General features: G+C 39.9%; 1 protein-coding gene across 1 annotated transcript; it reads left to right on the forward strand.

The window, feature by feature from the left end:
• Positions 1-3379: 3379 nt before the first annotated feature.
• Positions 3380-25148, forward strand: scara3 (scavenger receptor class A, member 3). The gene is made up of 12 exons (XM_061754430.1): positions 3380-3823; positions 16210-16245; positions 16375-16419; positions 16539-16658; positions 18398-18478; positions 18562-18671; positions 18762-19006; positions 19475-19694; positions 20804-20892; positions 22173-22365; positions 22457-22634; positions 22715-25148. Exons 1-12 carry the CDS (start codon positions 3817-3819, stop codon positions 23200-23202), a joined length of 1812 nt encoding a protein of 603 aa, XP_061610414.1. The 5' UTR covers positions 3380-3816; the 3' UTR covers positions 23203-25148.
• The last annotated feature ends 290 nt before the right edge of the window (positions 25149-25438 follow it).

Below are 25438 nucleotides of genomic sequence, written 5' to 3' on the forward strand. Positions count from 1 at the left end.
AATTATTTAGTTAGTTGCAAAGGAAATAGACCGATGCGCCATATTCCAGTAATTTACTGCCACACGCACTCGCATTTCCATGAACCAAATTGAAACTTGTTTCTGCATGTGCAGGCGATTTGCACTTTTCAGCTCTTCCCAGGGGAAACCCGGTGCTTTCGAAAAATGTGACACTAGGTGGCAGCAACTCTCAACTCTCACAGTTTATAAATCTCTTGCTGGAGACATAAAACAGAGGCTTGAAATGTCACAATTGATACCTACGGGGTTTTTTTTTGGGAGGGGGGGGGGGGGGGGGGGGGGGGGTTGGGGTAGCTGAAAACAATAATATCCCACATTAAAATTCACGGCAGCATAGTGGTCAGTACATCTGCATCGCAGTTCTGAGTTTTAGGGTTCAAATCTTGGCTCTGGCCTTCCTGTGCTGATCCCTCAGGCATAATTTGCCCACCCCTGATTTGCAACAACAATTAACCTAAAATAATTAACCTAAAAAATAACAGCTTTTGACATTACACTGGCTTGTAATATAGAAAATAATGTCTGTGACCTAGTTAGCACTTGTGTGTGATGCTATAATAATGTTTGTGTATGTAATAATGCACAAAAACATGCTGTGGGACTGACAATGTTCACAATTTCCCTTTTGCAGCAGTAACATACTGTAAAAATATGTCTTGGCTTGTCCCCAAAATCTTCTTTTATAAGTAGGTCTCCATTTCTAACGTGAGACAAAAGGCAACTTCAATATCTGCCGGCAGTCTTTTACAATGACATACATATGTGCCTTTAATGGCGCAAGTTAAAAGTGCCGTAGAAGCTTAAACACATCTGGAGTTTGCGTTAGTCGGTGTCGATGGTTTACCAGCCACAGATCCAGTGTGACTAAACTGAAAATCTGTTGCGTGACCCAGTGCAAAATGTTGTTTTGTTCCATTTTGTGTGTGCGTGTGTGTTTGTGTGTGTGAAGGGGTCCAGATGGTTGACAGAGGCTGTGTATTTGTGCAATCAGAAACTTAGAGCTATTTACACAGCTTCTAAGGTTAAGGTATGCCTTCAGGTCATCAATAAGTCAATGGTCAGTACTCTAAAGCAGTTGTTCTCAACTTTTGTCACCCTGGGACCCACATTTTCCTATTCTTGCTAAGTCTTGACGTAATTTCACAGAAGAAGTTGAGATCAATAAAGACAATCTATTAATAGTCATGACAATAAAAGGTGATTCTTCTTCTTCTTCTTCAAACATAACGACACAAGCTTACGTTCAAAAAGCCTTTTAGAGCACTTTTCAAAGATACTGAGCATTAAGGAACAGATATTTGAACACAAACGTGACAGAAAAACATACAGACAGACAATATAACAATCCTCCTATTCTTTATCCTCTGTGAAAAACAACAAATATTATTGCAGATTACTGAGTCACTTACAGTAAATATTTGTATTGAAAATGTTTCTAGCCAGTACAATGTTCCCTCGCTATATTGTGGTTCACCTATTGCGGATTCCGTGCATTGCAGATTGTTTTCATATTCATATTGCAGGATTTTTATTATTTTTTTTTTTTACTGTATGCTATATTTGTTTGTGCTAAAATTAACACGTCCTAACCTTAAACATTGAAATTGTAGAAAAAAAGGAAACATTCATTATAACACATTACAAGGAATAAAATGTACATAGTGTACAGTACTGCTGTACATTTCTGGAGTTTTAAAGGTGTTTAAGAGTATAAAAAGTGTTTATAAGAATAAGGTAGTGGTTAATAGGTGTGGAAGATTAAAAAGAGTCTAGGAGATTCATACAGCTTTAAAATATGTATAAATAATCCCCCCCAAATAATTGGATGGTACTTTCCTGATTTCACCTACTGCGGGTGTGGTCCGGAACCTAACCCCCGCGATAAACGAGGAATTACTGTCCACATCAAACAGTCCAATTTAAAACAAACCAAAAAAAAACAGTAAGTACGGTGGTAACTGAGCATGCCTCCTTGTGGTCTTTGTTGATTAATTAAGTTGTTATGAACCTCGAAACATCGTATGTCGTCATCATTTTTTTGCTACCTGTCCGCGGCCCACTTTTGGGTCCTGACCCACCAGTTGAGAATCACTGCTCTCCAAGGACGAAAATACGTGTTTGTCCAATTGGCCGAGCATTGACGTGCAACAGTCGCCACGGTTGTCGACGAGGCTCAGCAGAGGCCTGGCTGAACGTCTTAATGAGTCACCTCTAGCACACGGCGGCGCAATTATCACCAGGCTTAATGGGTCCCACGGGTGATACTGACTGAGCCGCCGCTGATCGGCTCCAGATGGACTTCAAAAAATAAAATAAAATAAAATAATCTGGATGATTCTGGTATCAATTTAGCTGCAGCTTTGAGTCGGGCGACATGCGTGAAGCGTGTTTGCGTCGGAATGTGTACTGATTTAGAAACGCGGCACGATATAATTCTTCGTGATCAAAGGACAGCTGAGAGATGTTTGTCATCGGATACATTTCTGGTTTGGATAATGGAGCATGTGGCCTCGGAGCAATGCAGGGATGTCGACGTCACACAAGAAGGACGTTACACTGAAAATTGCCTGCAATCGCTGCAAAGAATGTCCTCCAGGGTATTCAGTGTGTTGTTGAATAGTTTTTGCCTGGGTTAGTTGACTTTGTCGTGTTGTATTTTCAAACACATTTTGTAACATTCCAAGCACAGGTGTCAAACTTCATTCGAATATGTTTGATTGTATTGCATGGTTTAGATATACATTATATTTTTTATATAATAACAGCTTCAAAATCAGTAAATGTCTTCAATATCTCTATTATTGTTGTGGTTGGCCAGCACAAATGTTTGTCCTTCATTAAGAATAAAATAAATGTAGGTGTTCCGAGACTATTACATTTTTTTTATAAATTGACTGCCCTGGTCAAATTTCAGGCTTGACGAAAGAAAGTCACAAATTTGGACTTTACGCCATGTTGAGTCAATATTCTCACCATTGTAATTGGTGGGTTTGACACTGTAATGGCACCTGCTGTCAGGGGTTTGGGAATGCACACTGAGGTTAGCAAAATGAGAATAGTGCCAGGTTGGAATTATGGTTTTGGTGTGTGCAGGTGTTCCCTTCAAGCTATTTTCTAGTGTTACTTTCCAAGGCTCCATGTATTCAAGGTGCTCATTCTTGTCATGTCCAAACATTTGTTCATCATTAACTCAGCCACAAAACACACACGGACCCCTCCCCTTTTTTTTTTTTTTTTTTACCCTTGCCTTGCCTTTTTCTTGTTTTTCTGTCCCAGTTCCAGGCCCTCCCTCATGTTTCCAATTTCTTTGTTTCCCTCTCTTGCGCTCCCTCATTTTTCGTCTTCCTCCTCTTCCTCCCTCCCTCTGAAAGTTGCACATGGATTCATTCTGCAGAGGTTTTTAGTCTCCTCAGGCTGTTGATGGGAGAGGGATGAGAGCACAGAGCTCCAATCTAAGGCACTTTTAGCACTTTGAACACCATTATTGTAATTCACCTAAAGATCAGACCACTATTAAACTACACGTACACATGTTTTTGTCTATTTTAAGATGCAAATGAATTAGCTTGTTTTGCACCATATTTTAAACTCTGGCAGAACATTGAGGAGCTTTTGGACTTTCACCATTTTTTTCTTTGTTTTTTGGGACTTGGAAAATGAATGTCAATTCCTCAACCTGCTGACCGCTTTGACCCGTGCACTTGTTTTGCGGAAAGGAGCCGAGGAGGCTGCGACATCACCACTACCACAACCACGAGCGTCAAGCTGAGCATTAGTGAGCCCAAGTGAGGGACCATGAAAGGTGAAGTTTATTTCGGTTATAACAAAACGTGTGTGCATCCACTAATGAGATGGGCATCATCTTAAAAACAGATTCTGGTAAGGGGGAATGTGCTTAGCACCGTTCTATGGTTCGGGCTTTGAATCTTGTGTAGAATTTGTGTGTATTTTGAGCCCTTGCGTGGGTTTTCTCCAGGTATTGTAGCTTCTTCCCACATGAGAACACGTAAACTCCACATAGGAATGCCTGAGCTGAAATTTGAACCCCAAACTTCAGACCTGTGAGGCAGACTTGCGAACTACTCGTCCACCATGCCGGCCACGTTTTATCCTATTTCACTTAACTGGTCCAAAAATTACTTGTCTACGATACTAAAATTATCTGTGCTATCTGTCGATATCAGCGACATACAGTGGCAGGCAGAAGAATTAATTGCCCCTCCACTAGATGGCAGAAGATACATAATTACCCTGTGTATCCACTTTTTTTTGTTTTTTTGTTTGGTGGTGTGCTATGACATTTTTGTAAGGTAAAACATATACCTAGTCTTAGTAAAGGTTGCGAATAGTATATGTGCTCTGTGATTGGCTGACAACGAGTCGGGGGTGTACCCTGCTTCTTGCCTAAAGTCACCTGTGATATGTTCCTAATGAGCACAATCGGAAATAGTTTTGTGGATAGTTGCAGGAATAATCTAAAAGCTTCATTATCATTGGTGGAAATGATGAATGATGTCACATCATAGTAACACTTGGCAGACTTTCGACCAGTTTCCCCCATGCTTTACTGAGCCAAGGCATCTATTTTACATGCAAAAATCTCAATTTAAAACTCTCAATTTTCTCACAGATTTGTTTGTGTGTGTGAATTTTGGGCCTGTTTATAGTGGTTAAACACAAAGCCATTATGCGGTTGTATGGCAACGAGTGCATACTTCTGCCAATCCTGTGGAAAAGCATTTAATTTTTCTTCCTGACTCTGTTCGTCGCTGGCATAGATAGATGAACTAAGCTGCATTATTTGTCGAAAATAAATAAGAATGTTTGCACCTATGAAGTGAAATTGGTTAATTTCCGGGTCTAATATGCATTAGCACTGTGGTTGGGAACCACTTTTAAACACAAGAGGCCTTTGTGGTGGGAACCTGAGTGCGATTGCCTGGAGACCAGGCCAGCCTCTCGCCCAAAGTCAGCTCAAAAAGGCTCCAGCTGAGCTCCCGTGACCCTGATAAGGACAAGCGGTATAAGAAATGGTTGGCTGGCTATACTAGCATGGTACCTGCACGGTAAGATGCAGTCATGCACCTGCAAAAGGTAGCGCATATGCTTCACAGCTACAGTCCTGAGAAAGAACTGCTTTGTTGATCTTGGGTCAGAAACTACAATCTGTCAGCTTTTTAAATCGCTGTGCATGTGCGTGCATATGAGATCTCCATTACTTCGACAAAAAGTCTTTTGTGCCGTAGCCAAATCTCCCACATCTTGACTACTCTTCGAGAGCGCAAGAGAACATAAGATTTGAAGCAACATTGTATGAAGGCGGCAGCACGGTGAACAACTGGTAAGCACGTCTGCTTCACAGTTCTGAGGACCCGGGTTTAAACCCAGCCGCACCTGTGTGGAGTTTGCATGTTCTCCCCGTGCCTGCGTGGCTTTTCTCCGGTTGTTTGTTGTTTGTGCCCTGCGATTGGCTGGCAACCAGTTCAGGGTGTATACCGCCTCAGTGCAGTTCACTGGGACAGGCTCCAGCATGCCCCCGACCGAAGTTAGGATAAGCGCTGTAGAAAATGGATGGATGGATGGCTGGTATGAAGGCAAAGCTTGCCAGGGGGCTTAGAGGAGGGCTAGAGCATTACATGTTTCTCACACAAGCTTTGTGTTGAGCCGCAGAGGTTTGACTGAAAGCCCGACAGAGACTTGAAGGGTACAGTTGGGATGAGGAAGTGGGAGGAAATACCACATGTGGGCTAACAGCTTGAAATGATGTAAGCCCTGACGCCATTGCAAAAAAAAAAAAAAAAAAAAAGAGCAGCGGCAACAACATTAGGGCCAGCGAGGGCCTTGCATTATCTGATCCAACAGTAGGCGCTGTTGTTCTTTCCGTCCTAATACTATAGCTATTTTATATATAATATTATATAAGTGATTGACTCAAACAGACTAGTGAGAATAACTCTTATTTGCCATTTTTTATGTTATGAACACAGAATTTACAAAACCCAACTAATTAATTTGCTGAACCAATTGGCATTGAATTGGCTTAGCAACAAGTGGCTAATAGTAACAATAATAATAATAATAATCACAATAGCAGTAAGTTAGATTTATATAGTGACTTTCCCAAGGATGCTTGTCATCAACATGGTCAGGGAAATTTTACTGGCTGTTTTTGCTTGATAGTTCAAGTTCAAGTTTTACAGTGAACCACAAAGAATTTGTGTTATTCTGTGTGATTTTTGCAGTTGGAAGAAAAAAAATAGAATTTGTAGGGAAAGCAATATAAATTGTGCAATGATGGCAAAAAAATAAAAATAAAAGTCCAAACCACTGTTCTAGAGTCAGCCATATCATTTCAACACCCCCAAACTTTTAAAAATGTTTATTTGAACTCAATTCGTGAACTCAAAACGTGACTCAGCACGTTTTGAGTTCACGGGTTAACGTCTTTAAAAAAAAAAAATGCATTTTTTGTTTTTTTGATTTACTGGTAATTTTGTTATCCTGTCTGGTTGGAGGACAGTAGTCAGATTTATATACCCATACCCAGTAAGCGGTGAGTTTATTTTCGGCCAGGCGACATACAAACAGGGCAGAATGTAAAATACACAAACCACCATGTTGACACTCTGATAGTGACTAGATGTTATTCGATTCCCCTGAGACCTGAGAACAGAACAAACAGCAACGACTTTTGAGTAGTACAGTATGTACAGTAGACTATTTTAAAACCTAAATTCTTCAAGTGAAAAGGCTGAATATGCAGAAAATATATAATCTATCCACAGTGAAGTCATTTAGTCATATGATATACAGCACAATATGTACATGTTTTTTTGAATTTCCATTTCAGAACAGAACAGATAGTGTCACATGATAGACTTTTAATGTCTCCTATCCCTCATTCAAACAAACGCTTACCTTTTTCCATGCTTCCTTTGACATTGAACTCCCAACCCTGTGGAGTAGGACACCTCTGTTTGTTTCCAGTTCCTGTTATGATTATAACCATGACAACCCAACCACGCTGCTTCCCCAATCCCTACCCGAATGTTTTATCTGTGCTTTACCAGTATAAACACTTAGGCAGGAATATATATCATCTGAATACCTGAGTGTAATTGACCTATTCAGCAGTCTGCTATATGTTGCTATTACAGTGGTTCAGTACAGTTGTTAATCACAGACTGATTATAACCACTTTCAAATGATGTGAGATTGTGTTTGGATTTAATGAATAGTAATCACACCCATCTTGCACCCTTTGCCCTTCGAGAATTCTGGGAGGTGGTAAGGTGGTCTGGAGCCACATGGCGGCACAGCCAATGAACTCCAAGAACATGTACGGTGCGTTCCTCAGCCAAAGAGTACAACAGCTCTGTTGATGTGGTTTTCCAAAGTCTTTCTGAGGGTGAGTCCAGCCCAGTTCAACCAGAGCAAAATATGCTGCCTCATACATTCCTCACAGGGCCGGGGGACAGCGGGGGCTCGGAGTGGGAGAGGGTCCGGATGATGGGCAGGTCTCGCAAGGCATGGGGAAAGAGTGAGCAAAGAGCCGAATGGGTACTATACATAACTTGTTACCTCATATCGTCACCGCCCTAAAATAATATTCTGCAGCTTTCACAACACTCTAATGAGGACAAGTGCAATAGAAAATGGATGAACAGATGGATTCAAATCTATAAGATTCAAACAGTCCTACGTGGACGATCCTATTCATAACGTGCAAGGCCATGTCAACACGGGCTAAAACGTGTCTCTCTTTCCTCCATTTTGACCAAGTTGTGACGTTTTTTTCCCTCATACATTTAATGTACTTTGTATTTCCAAACACAGTTTCGTCAGAGTCTTCAGTGAACCTAACATGCATGTTTTTAACGTGCCGTCGACAATGATGCATTAAAAGTTATATTAGGTGTTATCTGGCGTAAAAACTGTGCCAAACATATCATGTGAGTGACTTGCTTGGGCAACCCCTGATGGGACAAGACTAAAGTGACAACAACAAAAACAACAGCAACTAAAACGACAACAACAATTTGGTATAAACACGGCTTTGCTGTTTGTGTGCCACAGGCTCGTTGCCCAAATTGGTTTCAGAAAACATGGTTCGCCCCTTAAAATATCCCTTTTCGCTGCTGAACCACGATAAAAGAACCTTCACTCTCATGAAGCCTCAACTATAACTCTAGTTTCACAATTCAGTGCAACAAATTCCAAACACCGGCACGGTGGCCGACTGGTTAGAGCGTCAGCCTCACAGTTCTGAGGTGCAGGGTTCAATCCCCGTCCCCGCCTGTGTGGAGTTTGCATGTTCTCCCCGTGCCTGCGTGGGTTTTCTACGGGCACTCCGGTTTCCTCCCACATCCCAAAAACATGCATTAATTGGAGACTCTGAATTGCCCGTAGGCATGACTGTGAGTGCGAATGGTTGTTTGTTTCGATGTGCCCTGCGATTGGCTGGCAACCAGTTCAGAGTGAACCCCGCCTCCTGCCTGATGACAGCTGGGATAGGCTCCAGCACGCCCGCGACCCTAGTGAGGAGAAGCGGCTCAGAGAATGGATGGATGGATGGAAATTCCAAACATTTACATTTGTTTCTTAGGAGGCCACATGTACAGTACATTTCAGTCAGAAGACATCGAAATAATCAACTGAGTTTTATTAGTCCAAACCTCCAATCTGACCTTGAGCATCTTTTTAGTCCTGCTTTCATTTGCAACTGGGCTCGTTGAAAGGTTAAAAGGTAAGAATAAATAGTTGTTCCTGTGCATGTTGGTGACTACAGTACATTGAAGACAATGTGTATAATTGATAGTGAGCTCTTTGGAAATGCCATTGATAACCGCCCGAGAGGAACCATCACCAAAGAACCACAAACAAATAGTACAACTGCTACTTAGCTGTTTCAATAATGGCTTGGTGCTCCATTTACAAACACCACACTGGTTCAAATGGCCAAATTGGAGGAAGAGAGGAGAGCTGAACAGTCAGTAAGCATTTGGCTGGGGGAAGGTACTTTTGGATTTTTAGAAAATGTATCTTCTGTTGTGGTTTACAGTTGCATGGAAAGTGCCTGCTTTCACATGCTTCCAACCTTGATATTTTTATAGGTGTGTTTCACTGCCACAGAACACCATCTGGTCCAGATGCTCACTTGCAATAACAGTAGAAAACTGGATTTGGAATAAATTGCCGTTACACGAGGTCCCAACAATTCTATGTATAAGAACATTAGGTTACGTGGATTGTCCAAATAAGAGGATGATACAGTGGAGACATTTGTCACAATACTGATGAAATACTTATCCAGATTATTGAATTGTATGATTTGTAATAGATTTCCTAAGTAATGCATGCAAAAGCACTGCACACGTTTCCTAAATACAACTACCGTACCTCCCCAGATAAGCAGCCGCCGTCACTCTAATGGACGGCGTGTGGCATCCACTTAAACAAATAATCGAGTCAGTTTGCTGCCCCCCCACGACCCGCACCATGTGGTGCCCCCAGGAATATGCAATTACTTTTACTATGAAGTACACATCAACAAGTACAAGAAAAGTACAAACCTGAATCGAAGTTTTTTCGCCAGAGCGCTTGCAGGTGTGTCTCCACATAGAGGATGCAGAAACTCATGTAGCCAACAACTACTGTATTATTGAGAGGACCGAGAATAAAAACAATGTAAATAGAAACTGCTCAAAAAAAGTTACACATATTATTCCAATTGTAACACGAAGATAAACAATTCTGCATCGACCAATCAACTTACATACTGTATAAATGCCTCCTCTCAAATAGACGCCTTTAAATAAACAACTTGTTCTTCCTGCAGGTTAATAAATAAAGGCCTCCAGACACTATTTGAGAAATCGTTTATCAATAGCTGGTTAAGGTTTTAAAGCAGTCACTCCTCAATTTATTTTTACACTCTGACTTGAGGTTAATGTTACAACAACAGTTCCAATGAAGTTGGGACGTTGTGTTAAACATAAATCAAAACAGAATACAATGATTTGCAAATCATGTTCAACCTATATTTAATTGAATACACTACAAAGACAAGATATGTAATGTTCAAACTGATAAACATCATTGTTTTTAACAAATAATCATTTACTTATAATTTTGTGGCTGCAACATGTTCTGAAAAAGCTGGTACAGGGTCATGTTTACCACTGTGTTACATCACCTTTTCTTTTAACAACATTCAATAAACGTTTGGGAACTGAGGACACTAATTGTTGAAGCTTTGTAGGTGGAATTCTTTCCCATTCTTGCTTGATGTACAGCTTCAGCTGTTCAACGGTCCGGGGTCTCTGTTTTCGTATTTTACGCTTCATAATGCGCCACACATTTTCAATGGGAGACAGATCTGGACTGCAGGCAGGCCAGTCTAGTACCCGCGCTCTTTTACTACAAAGCCACGCGGTTGTAACATGTGCAGAATGTGGTTTGGCATTGTCTTGCTGAAATAAGCAGTGGCGTCCATGAGAAAGACGTTGCTTGGATGGCAGCATATGTTTCTCCAAAACCTGTATGTACCTTTCAGCATTAATGGTGCGTTCACATATGTCCAAGTTACCCATACCATTGGCACTAACACAGCCCCATACTATCACAGATGCTGACTTTAGAACTTTGCGTCCATAACAGTCCGGATGGTTCTTTTCCTCTTTGGCCTGGAGGACACGGCGTCCACAATTTCCCAAAACAATTTGAAATGTGGACTCGTCGGACCACAGAACCACAGTGATATCCTTTACACATTGATGTCGGTTTGTGATGCAGTGGCGCCTGAGGGATCGAAGGTCACGGGCATTCAATGTTGGTTTTCGGCCTTGCCGCTTACATGCAGTGATTTCTCCAGATTCTCTGAACCTTTTGATGATATTATGGACCGTAGATGATGAAATCCCTAAATTCCTTGCAATTGTACGTTGAGGAACATTGTCCTTAAACTGTTCGACTATTTTCTCACGCACTTGTTCACGCAGAGGTGAACCTCGCCCAATCATTGCTTGTGAATGACTGAGCAATTCAGGGAAGCTCCTTATATACCTAATCATGGCACCCACCTGTTCCCAATTTGCCTGTTCACCTGTGGGATGTTCCAAACAGGTGTTTGATGAGCATTCCTCAACTTTCTCAGTCTTTTTTGGAACGTGTTGCAGCCATAAAATTCTAAGTTAATGATTATTTGCTAAAAACAATCAAGTTTATCAGTTTGAACATTAAATATCTTGTCTTTGTAGTGTATTCAATGAAATATAGGTTGAACATGATTTGCAAATCATTGTATTCTGTTTTTATTTATGTTTAACACAACTTCATTGGAATCGGGGTTGTACATACTGTAGGCTGATTTTATAAGTAATATTAACTTCATACTTTGTTTCAAACTACAAGCAAGAACTATTCAGGACAGAACTTACTGTGTAAGACAATTAGTGTCTTTGAGGCTGACATGATAACAATTTTAAAGTTTAGTGGTCTTGTCCAGAGCAGAGATGCGAGTTCCTCGTGCTTTAATGTGGTTTGTCTTTTGTATGCTTTTACTCTCGTCGGGTTCATCTGGTTTGTGCTGGATCGCATCTGCAATGAGTCGAAATAGGAAATGTTTGAATTTATTAGAGTTAGGAACAGACATTTTCCAGCCTTGGTGGTAAATCCTTTACACATACTGTAAGTCGTTACAAGGCTAAATAGTGCACTTGTTTTGCTCTCCGTCCAGTTTTCCATCCATGGTTTGGACACAATGTCGGGGTTCGGTCTGCTCTGCACAACAGAGCATTTATTACATAATGTTACGTGTCAAGCTACAGTTATATCTTTTAACAACAAGGCATGGCTTCTATTCTGTATAGACCAAAGTATTGGGACACCTGGACATCACACCTACAAGAAGTGGAAATGGAACAAATGAAGTTAGTTTCCCCTCCCTCCACTCTTCTGGGAAGACTTTCTACAAAATGTCTGAATGTGCCTTTCAGGAGGAATTAACGGAAAACTGAAAACGCCCGAGACTGGCTGCCAGTCAGTCGCAGCCAGCCCAACTCCTTATTGATAAATTAACTGATTAATAAGAATAATGAGGCCCAATACTTGAGATGGAGCTTTTGATTCTTAGACATGATATGAATGATAGTTTTCCAGCCTAATATGTAAATGTACTGCACTTTGCTCACATATGAAGTACTTTTAAATAACCAAAAGAGTTCGCTTTAACCAAAAACAGTTGGGTTGAAAGTAGTGAATGAGAACCCATAAGAAATATACAATACAGTAGACTATATTTAGCGTAAAATACAAAACTTGGTGAAAGCAGAATAAAGCAAAATACCAAAAAATGAGGTCCAGCAAGAGTGATGAGACACAGGTGGGTCGGTTGGAAAAGCAGAAAGCTCATTGGCAGAAATGCGGGTGAGGGCGGGGCTAGCATGGATGACAGCTGACAACAAAGGTGAAACTAATACAGTGGACACCCGCATTCCCGCGGTTCGGCACCTACAAATTCATCTATTCGCAGATTTAAACTTTTTTTTTTTTTTTTTTTGTCTGAAAAAAAGGCCTGCAAATGTTTATTGGCGGTTTATCCTCACTTATTCAAGAATTTAATGGGTTTAAAACAATTATTATTATTTTTTTTCTTTTCTCATGTCAGTTTTTCTCAGGTCAGGGTTAGGGACCGCACTGCAGGGTCCACTGTACTCTAATTAGACCAGAAACCATAGAGCTAAAGAATAACAGTACTAGTCAAGCAAAAGAAAACATAACCTTAACTAGATCAAAACCAACAAACTTATTAAGTAAATAAAGTAGTTTAAGAGCATCATCATCATGTTCTACCTTGTGGTTGAAAAACAACAACAATTTGCCATACAGGTGGCCTAAAAAAGGTGGTGTCTTAGTTCATATTCAAGTTGCTTATGTCGTAGGTGTATTTTAAATTACATGCAAATGGCCACTTATTCAAAAAGAGCTGAATATATTTTTGGTGGTTCCACAAGGTTTGGCCGTGACTTAGCTGTTTAGGTGCGACTTTGCACGACCGTGTTGTTGTGCCGCTGTCAGCTCAGCACTGCTCAGTGTGTGTTGGACCGGTCCGCTTCCTCTCTAACGAGTCAGATGGGAGGATTTTTTTTTTTTCCACGGGGAGAAATGAAAACATGAGCAAAGGAGAAAGGGCTGGTGTGGCGGAGGGTGGGAAGGCTTAAAGAGCAGACACATATTTGAGGGTGGATACCGATTTAGGTTCTAAACGATGTGCTGATACTTTAAATTTGCAGGGAAAGTCCAAATAATTGACAATAAAAAGTTAAGCACTTTGGTAAGGAGACAGAGTTCAAACTCAAATGGCAAATGAAAACTCTCAAGTATGCATTCTGGAAGCCACTTTAAGATCTAATAGCTGTACTTGATATGGTGTACATGTACAAACGTGACTGAAATCAACTATTCAATACTCAACAATGTACTGTAAAACTGGTTTGTAATCGGAAGAATAGCATCCGTGTCAAGAATGCCATGATGACCCCAGATCACCTACTTCAGTGATCTGTAGTATCGGTGGCACCAGGCAGGACAATACCTGTATAGAAATTGCTGTTGCTCAAATTATAACTTATAAGCAAAAGTAAGTGACAATCAACAGTGATAAAGAGGTTTTTTGTTGACAAGTGACCCAATTATTGATAGCTATTTAATATTGATAGCATTAACAGGGAAAAATAATGGTTTTGCTACAAGGAATATTTCACCAAACTAATTTAAAGTAACAATATGTAACGGTTTACTTCAATTGTTAATAATATTGGTGAGCCAGCCAAGACACTACTTATACTGGCATTTCCATGTTGTTTAACTAATTGCTACCAACGGTCTACCATCAAACTGAATAAGTGGGTTCATGTTCTTCTTCATCTTCTTCCTCTTCTTCTTCTTCTTCTTCTTCTTCGTAGTTATCTCTCTTTTTCCCTTTTTATATCATGTCAGCCCTGCCCAGATCGAGAGCAACCACAGCTTTTCCGTTGTGGCTGCAAGTAAACTTTCTCACATTGAATGAAGGTCATGGTGTAAATCTATGTCAGATGTCAGATTTACTTGTCAGGTTTTTTTTTTCTTTTTCTTCAGATTTGCAATCTGGGAACATTTTTTCTTTTTAAAAAAAAAATCTAGGCCAAAAATCATAACACAGCTAGAACTACTTTGTCTTTAAGAACATTGTACTTATTTTTATCAGGGCCAAAACATTTTTTTCAAATGGACTGCGCTCAATAAAAGGTAATTTTACTGATCTACACTCACTATTTAGTGTTTATATTAGCTGTAGAAATGGAATAAGATAGAAATGCTTGCAGTGACCCCTGCTTAAAATTTCACTGCGTGAATGTCACCTTCATTGTCATGACACCAACATTGATGATTCTGCCCTTTGACCTGTTCAAGTGCTTCTTCCTTTGCGATATGTCCCCATGCTCAAATAATTCCAAGTAATAATGACACAGTTTCAGTTTAGAGACGGAGATGAGTGCCTCTGTTATTGCCACAGCAAGCTCACATCACCTACCCAAGTGCTCTATAATATTGATGGACAAGCCAGGACACCTCTCACATTGTGTTAGCACAAGCATCAGTGCTACTGTTTTTAATTCTGGGTCGTTCTTCTACAAACAACAAATGAACATACAATGTAAATACCTGTACATGAGGGATTTGTTACGGTTTAGCATCTGCATTCATTAGCCTAGCTTCTTTAACTCCTGATTATGTTGTTTGACTTTGCATGTTTTTTGCAGTCCGTTTTATTGACCGAAGCTTACACGTCTCTAAGGGTATACCCTCAAACAACAAAAACAAATATTCCTCACTTGTGCCATGTGTTTCAGTGTAATATTAATTCATTTTCCATGAAACGAAAAGGGGAAAAAAAGCCGATGTTGACGACTAAGCTTGTTACATGACTATTGTCATTACATAATCATAATTTAGCAGCATAAAAGATTTCGTCATTTGCCCGCCTCTCCTCTGGAATGTTTATAAGGTTTCCTTGCGGGTCTGCTGAGTGGTTTCATTACCTGACATCATGTACAACATGCTCCAGTGTGTGAGTTATGTTTGTGTGTTCCATGCAGTTATTAAAACATGAAAAGAGTCAGGTACTAAGACTTTTTACGACCCCTGTGTGGTTCATTTGATCCTCTGGTGGAACTCACTACTCTTCATAAGTGCGTGTGATTGGGTACATACTGAGTGTGAGTCAGCATGTTCATGGCAACATGTTTTTTTTTTGTTTTTTTTTAAAGTGTTGAAACCAATATAAAGTACATAGTATATGTGTAGAGGTCAATTGGAATCTGAATGGTCACTGCCATTGACGTTGAGCGGCGTCAATTTCGTCTTTCAATGGCCAGGGGTGAGGGAGGGTCTTGTAAACAAATGTACAAGTAAATGATGGGAAAAACAAGTTACAATATAGTGTATGGAAAATACTTAACTTTAATAATACAATATTTTGAATTTTATTTTTTTTTTTCAATTCAAATACAATTAATTTAATTATAATAAATTAACTAATTAATTACATTAAAATATGAAATGTAAAATGTATTATTTTATTTCATTATTCACAATAAATAAACACATTAATGAAAATACAAAATAAATACAGAATTAACAAATACATTTTAAGTAACCAATATTGGGCTAGAGTAATGCAACAAATATTACAGAACTCTTGATAATGTAACTGTTTGGTGAGCCAGATGAAAGAATGGGATGGGCTGTATTTTGCCCCTATGGCATACTTTCCCCACATCAGTTGAAGGAGCTAAGGCAATATTTTAGTTATGTGTAACCCTGTTGGAGTTGAAGGTCTGATGCTGTTGTTAATACAACTCTACAGGTGTACTGGCTGGTCCACAAGTATTACATACCAACCAAAGTACTGTCGGTGATCTAGAGTCACTGTACTAATAACAAATACAACGTTCGCCAGGGTAGCATCAGCATGATTTTGAAACACATTTGACATATAGCTTTAGCTCTCTAACTTGTCATGAGAGAAGACCATTCTTGCAAATTTTAGCATATGACAACAGAGCAGCTGGTTTGTATGATTTATGGCAGTGGTGATGAAAGTTGTTGTTGGCTTCTTACTTTGTTATGTCTTTCGTCCTTTGACAGACAGCTATGGAGGATATGAGAACCAGCTTTTCAAAGGTAATAATATTATGGTCCCCTTGGCTGTCATCGGTTACATCATAGCTATGAAACTGATGAAATCTGCCGTGATAATGACCTGACGAATGAAACAAAACATAACATCTTGTTTTTAATTGTGTTTTGTAGAGGAGGAGTTCAATGGCGAGGAGGAGGAAATACCTCCTTTTAGAGGTGACGGTCACATGCACACCTGTATTGACAACAAAAATGGCTTTTGAGCCCAAATCTGTTGTGTTTTATTATATGTAAGCTATGCAAATTGGAAATGATCCATGTAACGATGTGTCCAGGTCGCACTCGAGGAGGTTGTGTGAGGTGCCAGCTGAGCCATTCCCTCCAACTGGCTGTCAAAGTCCTATACGCATTAGTTGCATTCCTGATCATCACTGTCGTAGTGCTGGCCTCGCTAGGTGAGTTATGATTGATTGTTTAATTAACCGCACGCAATAAGGCAACATCCTGTCAGCCCTGTCAGTGATTGACATGGACTAACATGATGCAGAAGAAAGCTTTCATGAGAAGAATGTATATAATTGAGAGCTTACAGTATTTAACACCCACAGATCAAACAAATGTGCGCCATGTTGTTACCTGACAGCTGCATGGTTCCAACAGATGTTTTACACATCAGCGGTCCTCTTTATTGTGTCGGAGAGCAGTAAATCTGCATAATTTACTGTCACTTGGCTCTCAGAGGGGAACGTGAAGCTCGGTGTTGAGTCTCACACAAGACTATGTTCAAGTACAGATAAAAGTACTGTATAGTAAGAAATGAGGCCTGTACACAAGCCATATACCCTTTAAAGTAGCTAAACAAGAAAACATATTATAACCACCACTACTACAAGCTACAAATACCTTGTGTTTCTTTGGTATAAGTATCTTGGTAAAAAATACAAAAAGAAAAAAAAGAAAAAGCAACACTTTGCAAGCAACGTAGTGTTGCTCCTTTAATACACGTTCAGGTTTTGTGCGAATTGGAAAGCATGTTTTCATCTAAAGCTTAAAATTCAGAATTGCATGATGTACTGAAACATATTACATTATTTTTTAGCTGTAAAATAGATTAGTTTCTTGTGTTTTTATTTTGTTGTTGAAAACTTAACCTAGTATATAACACTAAAGATTATGTAATCAACAAAAAAATATTTGGAACCCACTTGACAGTAACTTCTAAAACAGTGCACGGGCACAAGAAAAATTTTTTTTTATCATCAAACCTTAATTTTATTTCCTTGCTTATTGTGTGTTCTCCAGTGATCTAGTAATACATATTTTGGCCAAGGCCACAAATATAATATTCTGTAAGCAGTCCCAGTAGTACACGTTATCCTTTACAGTGTATTGTGTGTTTTTGTTTGGTAGTCCTTCAAACAAGCTATAGGACAGATTTTTAAGAGAAGGGATTCATTCAAAAACCTGTGCAGTTGTTGAGTCACCAATTCAAAGAAGCACCGTGAGTCTCACTCTCACAGGAGCCATATGAATGCAAAGCAAGCAGGTGGTGCGCACAAAACGTGGATACGTTTATTTGGGCTCGAAGAGCCGCATCACTCCCCTGAGTCAGCAGTTATGATGTGGAAAATGTTGGAAAATGCAGACCATTCACTCAAACGCTCTCAAACACGCTCCTGGGAAATTCGTGGGGGATTTGAGGACCTGAGCAGCTGCATAAGCTTTCTCTCATCTTTCATTTGGCTGCATCTGTTCGATAATGACAAAAAAACAAACAAAAAAAAAGACCCCACACAATTTCATGTCAGAACTGAAATTACAGTTGCAGATCCTGTATTATTTTATTATTTAAATTATTTCAGCAGGCAGCCTTCAACATCCCGTTGAAGCCAGACAAACGCAAATGGCGTCCAAGAAATGTGTTTGCACTTACTGAATCGCAGTGTGTTACATTGGATTGTTAGTTACTGTATTTGTCCACCTCACAGTTTTATTTGGAATATGTTCATATTTTGTGAGTAAACGACAGTACTTGAGAACTCAGCATTGGCAAAAAATGGTATCTCTTTCCTCAATGTTGACCTATTTATATTTACACTCCGTATTAAGTGTATTCAGAAGCTATTCAGTAGTTGTGGTTGTCTACGACTATAAATGATCTTGATGCATTTTCCCAAAACTCCTCTTTCTCCAGTGTTTAGGAAGGTTGACTATTTATCTGAGGAAGAGTCAGTCTATGACAAGAAAATCACCAGGGCACAGAAAGTCATAGACGGTAATGCTTCTCCATTATCCATCCTACACACTTGTTTTTTTTCATGCCATCTTAAAAGATAACTCCCTATCTTGATATTTTAGAAATCAGTAACTGCTCCAGCTGTCTGGACGTGACCCTGTACAGTGAGGAGATAAATCGACTCAAGCAGGAGTTCGAGGACATCCAGAAAATGTTACTGGGACAAGAGCAGGTACAATGGCTCACATGCACATGTACAATAAGATAACAAGGCTTCAAAAAATATTCACGCCCACCGTACAATGGTTGCTGTCCCCCTCAGGTCCTGGACCAAGCCTCTCAGACACAGACCAAGCTAACAGGCACCAGCAAACAGCTGAGCACAGATATGCAAAACCACGTCATCTCAATCAAATTTCTCAACCAGTTGCTGGTGGGATACCAAGACCAGGTGGAAGGTTGGAAGGACGTGATAGAGGAAACGGAAGAGAGAATGAAAACTTTGACAGAGGATCAGTATGACGTTAAAGCTACTGCCCAGCAAATCAACACAACAGTGGCACTTAGGTGAGTGGAAAGCTGTGAGAATTACAGAAAGACTCTGGCCAAACTTCTTAGCCATCTTGATACGCACTAGGGATCATCGGTTTACGGTGGTGTCGACATACGACATTTTGAGGTCTGGATGGTGGAATTAAGACCTTTTAGGGATTTTTACCGTTCCAACATCCGGTGCACAAATCCGTCGTAAACCAAGGGCCCCTACTTTTTTCATTGTTGAGATTGTAGTTGCGTCTTAGTCAGCACTGGCTCACTTTTGAAGGACCACATATGGAAATCATTTGGTATTCGGTGAAACCCCAATAAAGAATAACATCAATCCCAGACTAAAGCTACGATTGATGGAGTTTGTCATTCAGTTCTTTTGATTCTTTCAATGTGTACAATATTCAAAAGGGAACATGCATTTCCATCTTAAATCTAAGCTCTTGTCATAGCAGGAAATCTTTTATCTATGTTATCTTTCCTCTCTAGCACTATGTGGATTGATGCTCTGCAGAAAAAATCAGATGAGGAGACTCTGGTCCTCCAGAAGTTGACCAACGACTGGCAGAACTACAGTCAAGTTTTGGGCACGATTAAAGCCAACGCGAGCAGCAACAGCCAAATGTTACGGTCCCTCCAAAACAGCATCATCGCCGACCACCAGAGAATCTCCATTTCCTCTGAGATGTACTATGATCTCAGTCTGCAGGTATGTGTTTCTGAATCAAATAATAATAAAATAATAATAAGTGACTACCAGCCTACAGTGGTAAAGATAAATGTACAAAATACAGGAAGGATGTGTTATGGTCAGGGCCTAACTAATGCATTACAGTACAGTGAACCCCCGCATATTCGTGGTTTGACATTCGCGAATAAGCATTTTTTGCAGATTATTTTTGGAACCTATCCTCTGCTATTTTCTAAAAAAAAACAAAAAACAACAACAACAAAAACGTCAATTTGGTATTTTTGTGCTAAGGCCAAAGCAATAAAAGTAATTCTTTTATTAAAGGCGCCTTCTTGTGGTGTTTTGGTGTGGTTGTTGGTAGCTTTAATTTTTGATGGTGTTTTTTTTTGTCTGTCGAGTTTGTCCCGTTTTGTTGGTTGTCCTTGAATGTACCTCATGCACAGTCAAAATGAAGCTAAAGGTAAAAGTGTGTTTTATCTTCTCTTCCGGTGCAGCTACTAAAATCCTGTGTAGTCTACTTTGCGTTACAATTTGCTAACATTTATTATTTTGTGTAAAATTTAAGATATGAGTTTAATGACATACCGCTATGCTAGTGTGCACATTTGTTTGCCCATGTGTGATGTCACATCAGTTTGTGCTAGCATGTTTTTTACGCTACTCTTCTAGCTAATACTATTGATGAGCTTCATGTGAACGTATGTTCGAGTTGAATAATTTAACTACTGAACAGTACAGTCATTTACGTAACGTAGGTTAATGATTGTGTACATGCTAGATGAATAGTGTTGATACTTTATGATCCTCTCTCCATTTTTAAGTGCTTTGCCACCATCTTGTGGCATCTATATACAAAATTAATAAGGCCTTTTTGCTGTGGAGCATGCTGAAAATTAATCGCAATTTTTACAGTAGGGCTTGGTTCCTATCCCTGCGAATAGCTGGGGCTTCACTCAATGTCTGTATTTTCACAAATGTAGGAGTGGGTGGTTGTGTTTTAGGATGACAAATATCTGAATGAAGTCCAGTTGACAAACATTGATTTATGCGTCAATGGTTTACTGGGTTGGAGTTATGGTTAGGGAAATGTAATTGGAATGTCCAAGACTATGTAATGTCCTTTTCAGGTGATGAACCTGCAGGTGCAACTCGACAATGTCACATCTTTCATGGATGAACATGAGGAGAACATGCATGACTTGCACTACCATTCCAAGTATGTTTGGTACTACAGTTAATCCACATTTCTCATGGGGCATCCGTTCTAGAGTCACCCGCAATCGGTGAAAATCTGCAATATAGAGAGACCATAATAAAGACATGTTTAAATAGTTTTACCCCACCCATGTGCGATAAACACATTAACTTATTGAAACCCACTTTTTAAGGTATTCCTGAGTTCCCGTTCTCGCTCGCTCATTCGCACAGTTCTCCAAACAAGAGGCAATCTGTGCTTGCTTCGAACTGTTTATTTTTGTCACTCCCAGTTGAAGTTTACTGCAAAACTGACACAAAAGAGAATCAAACATTGTATATTTAACACCAGTTATATGGTTCAATTAAACCATGTAATTTTGTCAAATGAAAGTCCGCTAGCTTAATGCTAGCATAAAATGTAAGAAATTAGCAGAAAGGTCATGGTAGTTATAACCCTTCAAGCAACTGCTACTTTAAAACACACAGAGCAGCAACACATACAAACAGGGCATACAATACTCACAGGTGTATATTCGTTCTCCTCTGTTGCAACAACGATTATTACTGGGCCTTCTCTCCCTTCCATCTTGTTCGTAATTACACTCCATCGCTTTCCATTAGACCTCAGTGCTGCCTATAATGTTGCGGCATCACGATGTACTACAATGAAGGCGCACAACTCTAATTCAGACTTGCCTGTGTTTTGTAAACCCACACAAAAAAAAAAAACACTTAAAAATCTGTGATACAGCAAGGGTGCAAAAGATGAATTGCAATATAGCAGGGTACCACTGTAGTGGGAATTCAAAGTACTTTTACTTAATGATTGCACTGAATCTTTAGACACCTGCAAAATTTAAGCAAGCCACATTGCATAATGTGAAATGGGTAGCTCATGTTGAAATTCCTCCGTTTCCCCCCTCCATGTTCTTGTATTTGTATTTGGGCAAATGATAACGGAGTGGACATTGTGACAGAAATCATTTCATGGTGTTCTGTTGGTTGGTTTGTTGTCAGCGATCGTACTGGCAGCAATAGCCACATGATAAATTAGTTCTCTTATTATCTGACGCTTCTTGATATCTGTCGCAACTTGTCTTTGGTCGCACAATGGATACATTTTCACTATGACTGTGAATCATATCCAAAATCATATCCCGTAGCACAGGAATTACTTGGTTTTATGTCTTATTGTAATCCCAATCTAACGTAAAACATTAGGGCCCAAAAATGCTACCATTATGATGAAAGTTATTTTACAGCAGTGCAGTTAAAGCCTCACTTAATGGTTATTGTTAGATACTACGAAAACCGGACTGGGGAACGTTTCTCTGCCTTGGACGGTCGTCTGAACTCCATCGAGATGGAGATAGATACGATATCATCCAGCATCAATGCCACTGTCAGTCACGTCCAGAGCATGTATAAGTACATCAACATTGAGAGCTCCACCTGCCAGAGCCGCCTGAGCAGACAAATGGAAGATCTGCAGGTTGTTACCACTCAGAAACACCAGAATGGATTGTGATTTTTTTTGGACAGACCACATTCTAATGTATTTTCTCTGTCTCTACCATTTGCAGAACATAAACAGCAGCGTCTTGTTACTTCTTAACTCAGCAGACACACTGAGGCAGCAGAACGTGTTGTTAAATATCCGTTTGGATGTGGATGTCAGGAACTTGTCCATGGTGATGGAGGAGATGAAGTTGGTGGACACTCACCATACACAACTGATCAAGAACTTCACTATATTAAGAGGTAGAGTAGTTGTTGTGTATAAAAAACACGTGTTCGGTGTACCACCTTCGCTGCACCTTCATGCATCCATCCATCAACAGGTGCTCCAGGACCCCCCGGCCCCAAAGGTAACCGTGGAGAGACTGGGTTAAAAGGACCTCTTGGACTGACCGGGGGCAAAGGTGATAGAGGCCCAATAGGTAGCCGTGGATTGCAAGGAGAAAAGGGCTCTTCTGGGCCCAAAGGTGTGCCTGGTCAATCCGGCCCTAGTGGCAATAAAGGACCGATAGGTAACGCAGGGCCCAAAGGAGGCCCTGGTCAACCAGGACCACGTAGTGAGAAGGGCCAGAAAGGTGATATGGGTCCAATTGGTAAAACTGGGGTTCCAGGACCAAGAGGTCCATCAGGAATCCAGGGTCAGACAGGACTACCAGGTATAATTGGACCACTAGGACCTAGAGGGAAACCAGGACCAACTGGGCCCCCTGGACCACCAGGAACCCCTGGACCTCCAGGAGCACAATATTCCAATAATCCATCCAGCACACAGCAGAGAAGCCAACCTGCTGCTGGAGCCAAAAGACAGTAACGGGCTGGAATTGGACGTGGACTCAAGTGAGTTAAATGGAGCACAAAGAAACAATTGAAGAAGAGTTTCTAAGAAAAATAAAAAAAAAAGACCTACAGTAATTAAAACTGGACATTTGAAGATGATGAAGATTCCCAATAATGGTAGAGAGCACTACCTACAGACTGAACATCATCTGACACCTTGCATTATTGTGTAATATAGGTTGCCTTCACCCACCTTGCCACGTCAGAAAATAACAGATGTTTTTTTCCAGGGTAAAACACACTACTAAGTGATGATGAAACATCGCTGTTATTAAACCCGAATGTACTGACTGAAAATGAAGGTTGTTTGTGCCATGAGAAGGAGGGTTACTACTAACTTTAAACAATGTAGTCTTCATTCATTATCTATATGCAGACACACCTTTCTCTGAAGGATGGCACTTTAATGGTTCTATAATTGTAGATGAGCAATTTGTCATTTTGTGGCTTTTCGGAGCAGGTACTCTGAAGATGAAATTTGCATCTGTTGTGTTAAACAGGTGATTGAAGAATTTGAAAATCAAGTTGTACAATTCATTTGAAGTCTCCAATGGCCATTAGCAGTTTACAATACCGGTACTGCATGTACAATGTTGAGCTCAAACATTGTCATTTTTGCTAAAATATTTGTGGAAATACATACTGTATTCTCTCACAGTGAACAAGATTTGAAAGATTGTATTGTGTTGGTGTGATAAAAAAGTGGAATGTAGCCAGATGGCAATTCTCTTAGCATAGTTTATTACATAAAATGTATTTTTAAAAATTGCTGGTTAAAAGCAAGGGTAAATACCACAATTACTTGCCAAACTATCCGAGACCAAGACTTGCCCGTGACCAGAGCTCACCAAGACAATACCAAGACTTTTGGGAGTTGAGACCAAGTCAAGACCAAGATCAAGACAAGTCAAGACCGAGACTAGACCAAGACTGAAACAAGCTGAGACCGTGAAAAGACCAAGAGCATAAAAATCCATTTTAAAAACCATGACCATGACTCTTTCCAGAAATATTCATTTCAAAAAGATGGTGTTAAGTACAGTTAACGTTAGGTTACCTGTGTTTTTGTTTTCTTTTAAGATGCCAGCTAATATTCAACTTCGTCCCCGCTGTTTCAGTGAGTTGAAGATCGCAGAATTTGTACCCCACAGAGTGTTTTCTTTTGCATGTTGTTTTCCATATGAAGTCTTTATGGCAGGGGAAGCCAAATTTAATTATCGTTGCTTTGGCGGACATGTCTTGCTCTGGGCTCCCCTTGCTCAGTTTCGTACTTACCTTTCACTTCCGCTTGCATGCGCACCCCGAAGGTTGCAGTCATTACGGGGATGGTACGAGGTTAGCAAACAAATGAATTGCAGGTATTTGTCATTTTACTAATAGTTTCTCCTTATTTTCACATTAATGAAGTTGAAGAATAGCAGATCAGGGATGGTCTTGACCGGTCTTGACGGAAAATGCTGAGTCCGGCCAGTCCGAAACTGAGACGAGACCAACACTTTCAAAATGTGGTCTCAGGACCAAGACTGGCCTCGAGTGTTACAACATTAGTGTAGTGAACAAACATGTCCTCTTTATTTTGGTGTTAATGGTAAGCTAAGATTAATCAGCTAACCTTTCACCACAAATGCTGTAGAAGAATACATAGCATTGGTTCTTGTTCGTCAAATGAGAATAAGCTCTGAAGTCTTTGTCAACTGACTAAAAAGTGCATTGATTGGTGTATTACCACAGTTTGTACTTCTGCTGTTATAGTAGAGTCATCACTTTTCATTTTACACGTGGAAAAGTATTTTATATCAAAGAAATAAAAATACAGATTCATACTATTTTTTATTTTTTTATATATTTTTTTTTAAATAAAACTGAGTTTTGTCATGAAATGCAACCGGCTTGCATTGAACAATAAAAGTAGACATTTAAGTGGTGGTCTTGCTTTTATCCGTCTTGCAGAACATTGTTATTGTTGCCTTGTGAAGGAAAGGGAGCGGCTTTATTATTAACACAAAACACATGTCGGAGCCTCCCGTCACATTTTTGAGGTTTCTGCCAGGGACTTAAAGAGATTGTCAAGAATTGAACTGCTCCAAGTGATCTGCTCAAAAATGTATATATTACATAATGCAGAGTAATGTAGACTACAGTAACATACATTTCCAGAAAAGCAGGAATATATGGCAGACATTTATTATTCTTTAATGTCATGCTGATGT

This window comes from Phyllopteryx taeniolatus, chromosome 18 (assembly GCF_024500385.1).
Source record: "Phyllopteryx taeniolatus isolate TA_2022b chromosome 18, UOR_Ptae_1.2, whole genome shotgun sequence".
Lineage (NCBI taxonomy): Eukaryota > Metazoa > Chordata > Actinopteri > Syngnathiformes > Syngnathidae > Phyllopteryx > Phyllopteryx taeniolatus.

What these genes read in the sequence shown, in the direction of transcription:
- scara3 (XM_061754430.1), top strand. An exon ending in GGCACAGAAAGTCATAGACG is followed by an intron (nt 18,479 to 18,561) that starts GTAATGCTTCTC and finishes TTGATATTTTAG; the next exon opens with AAATCAGTAACTGCTCCAGC. An exon ending in AACACAACAGTGGCACTTAG is followed by an intron (nt 19,007 to 19,474) that starts GTGAGTGGAAAG and finishes TTTCCTCTCTAG; the next exon opens with CACTATGTGGATTGATGCTC.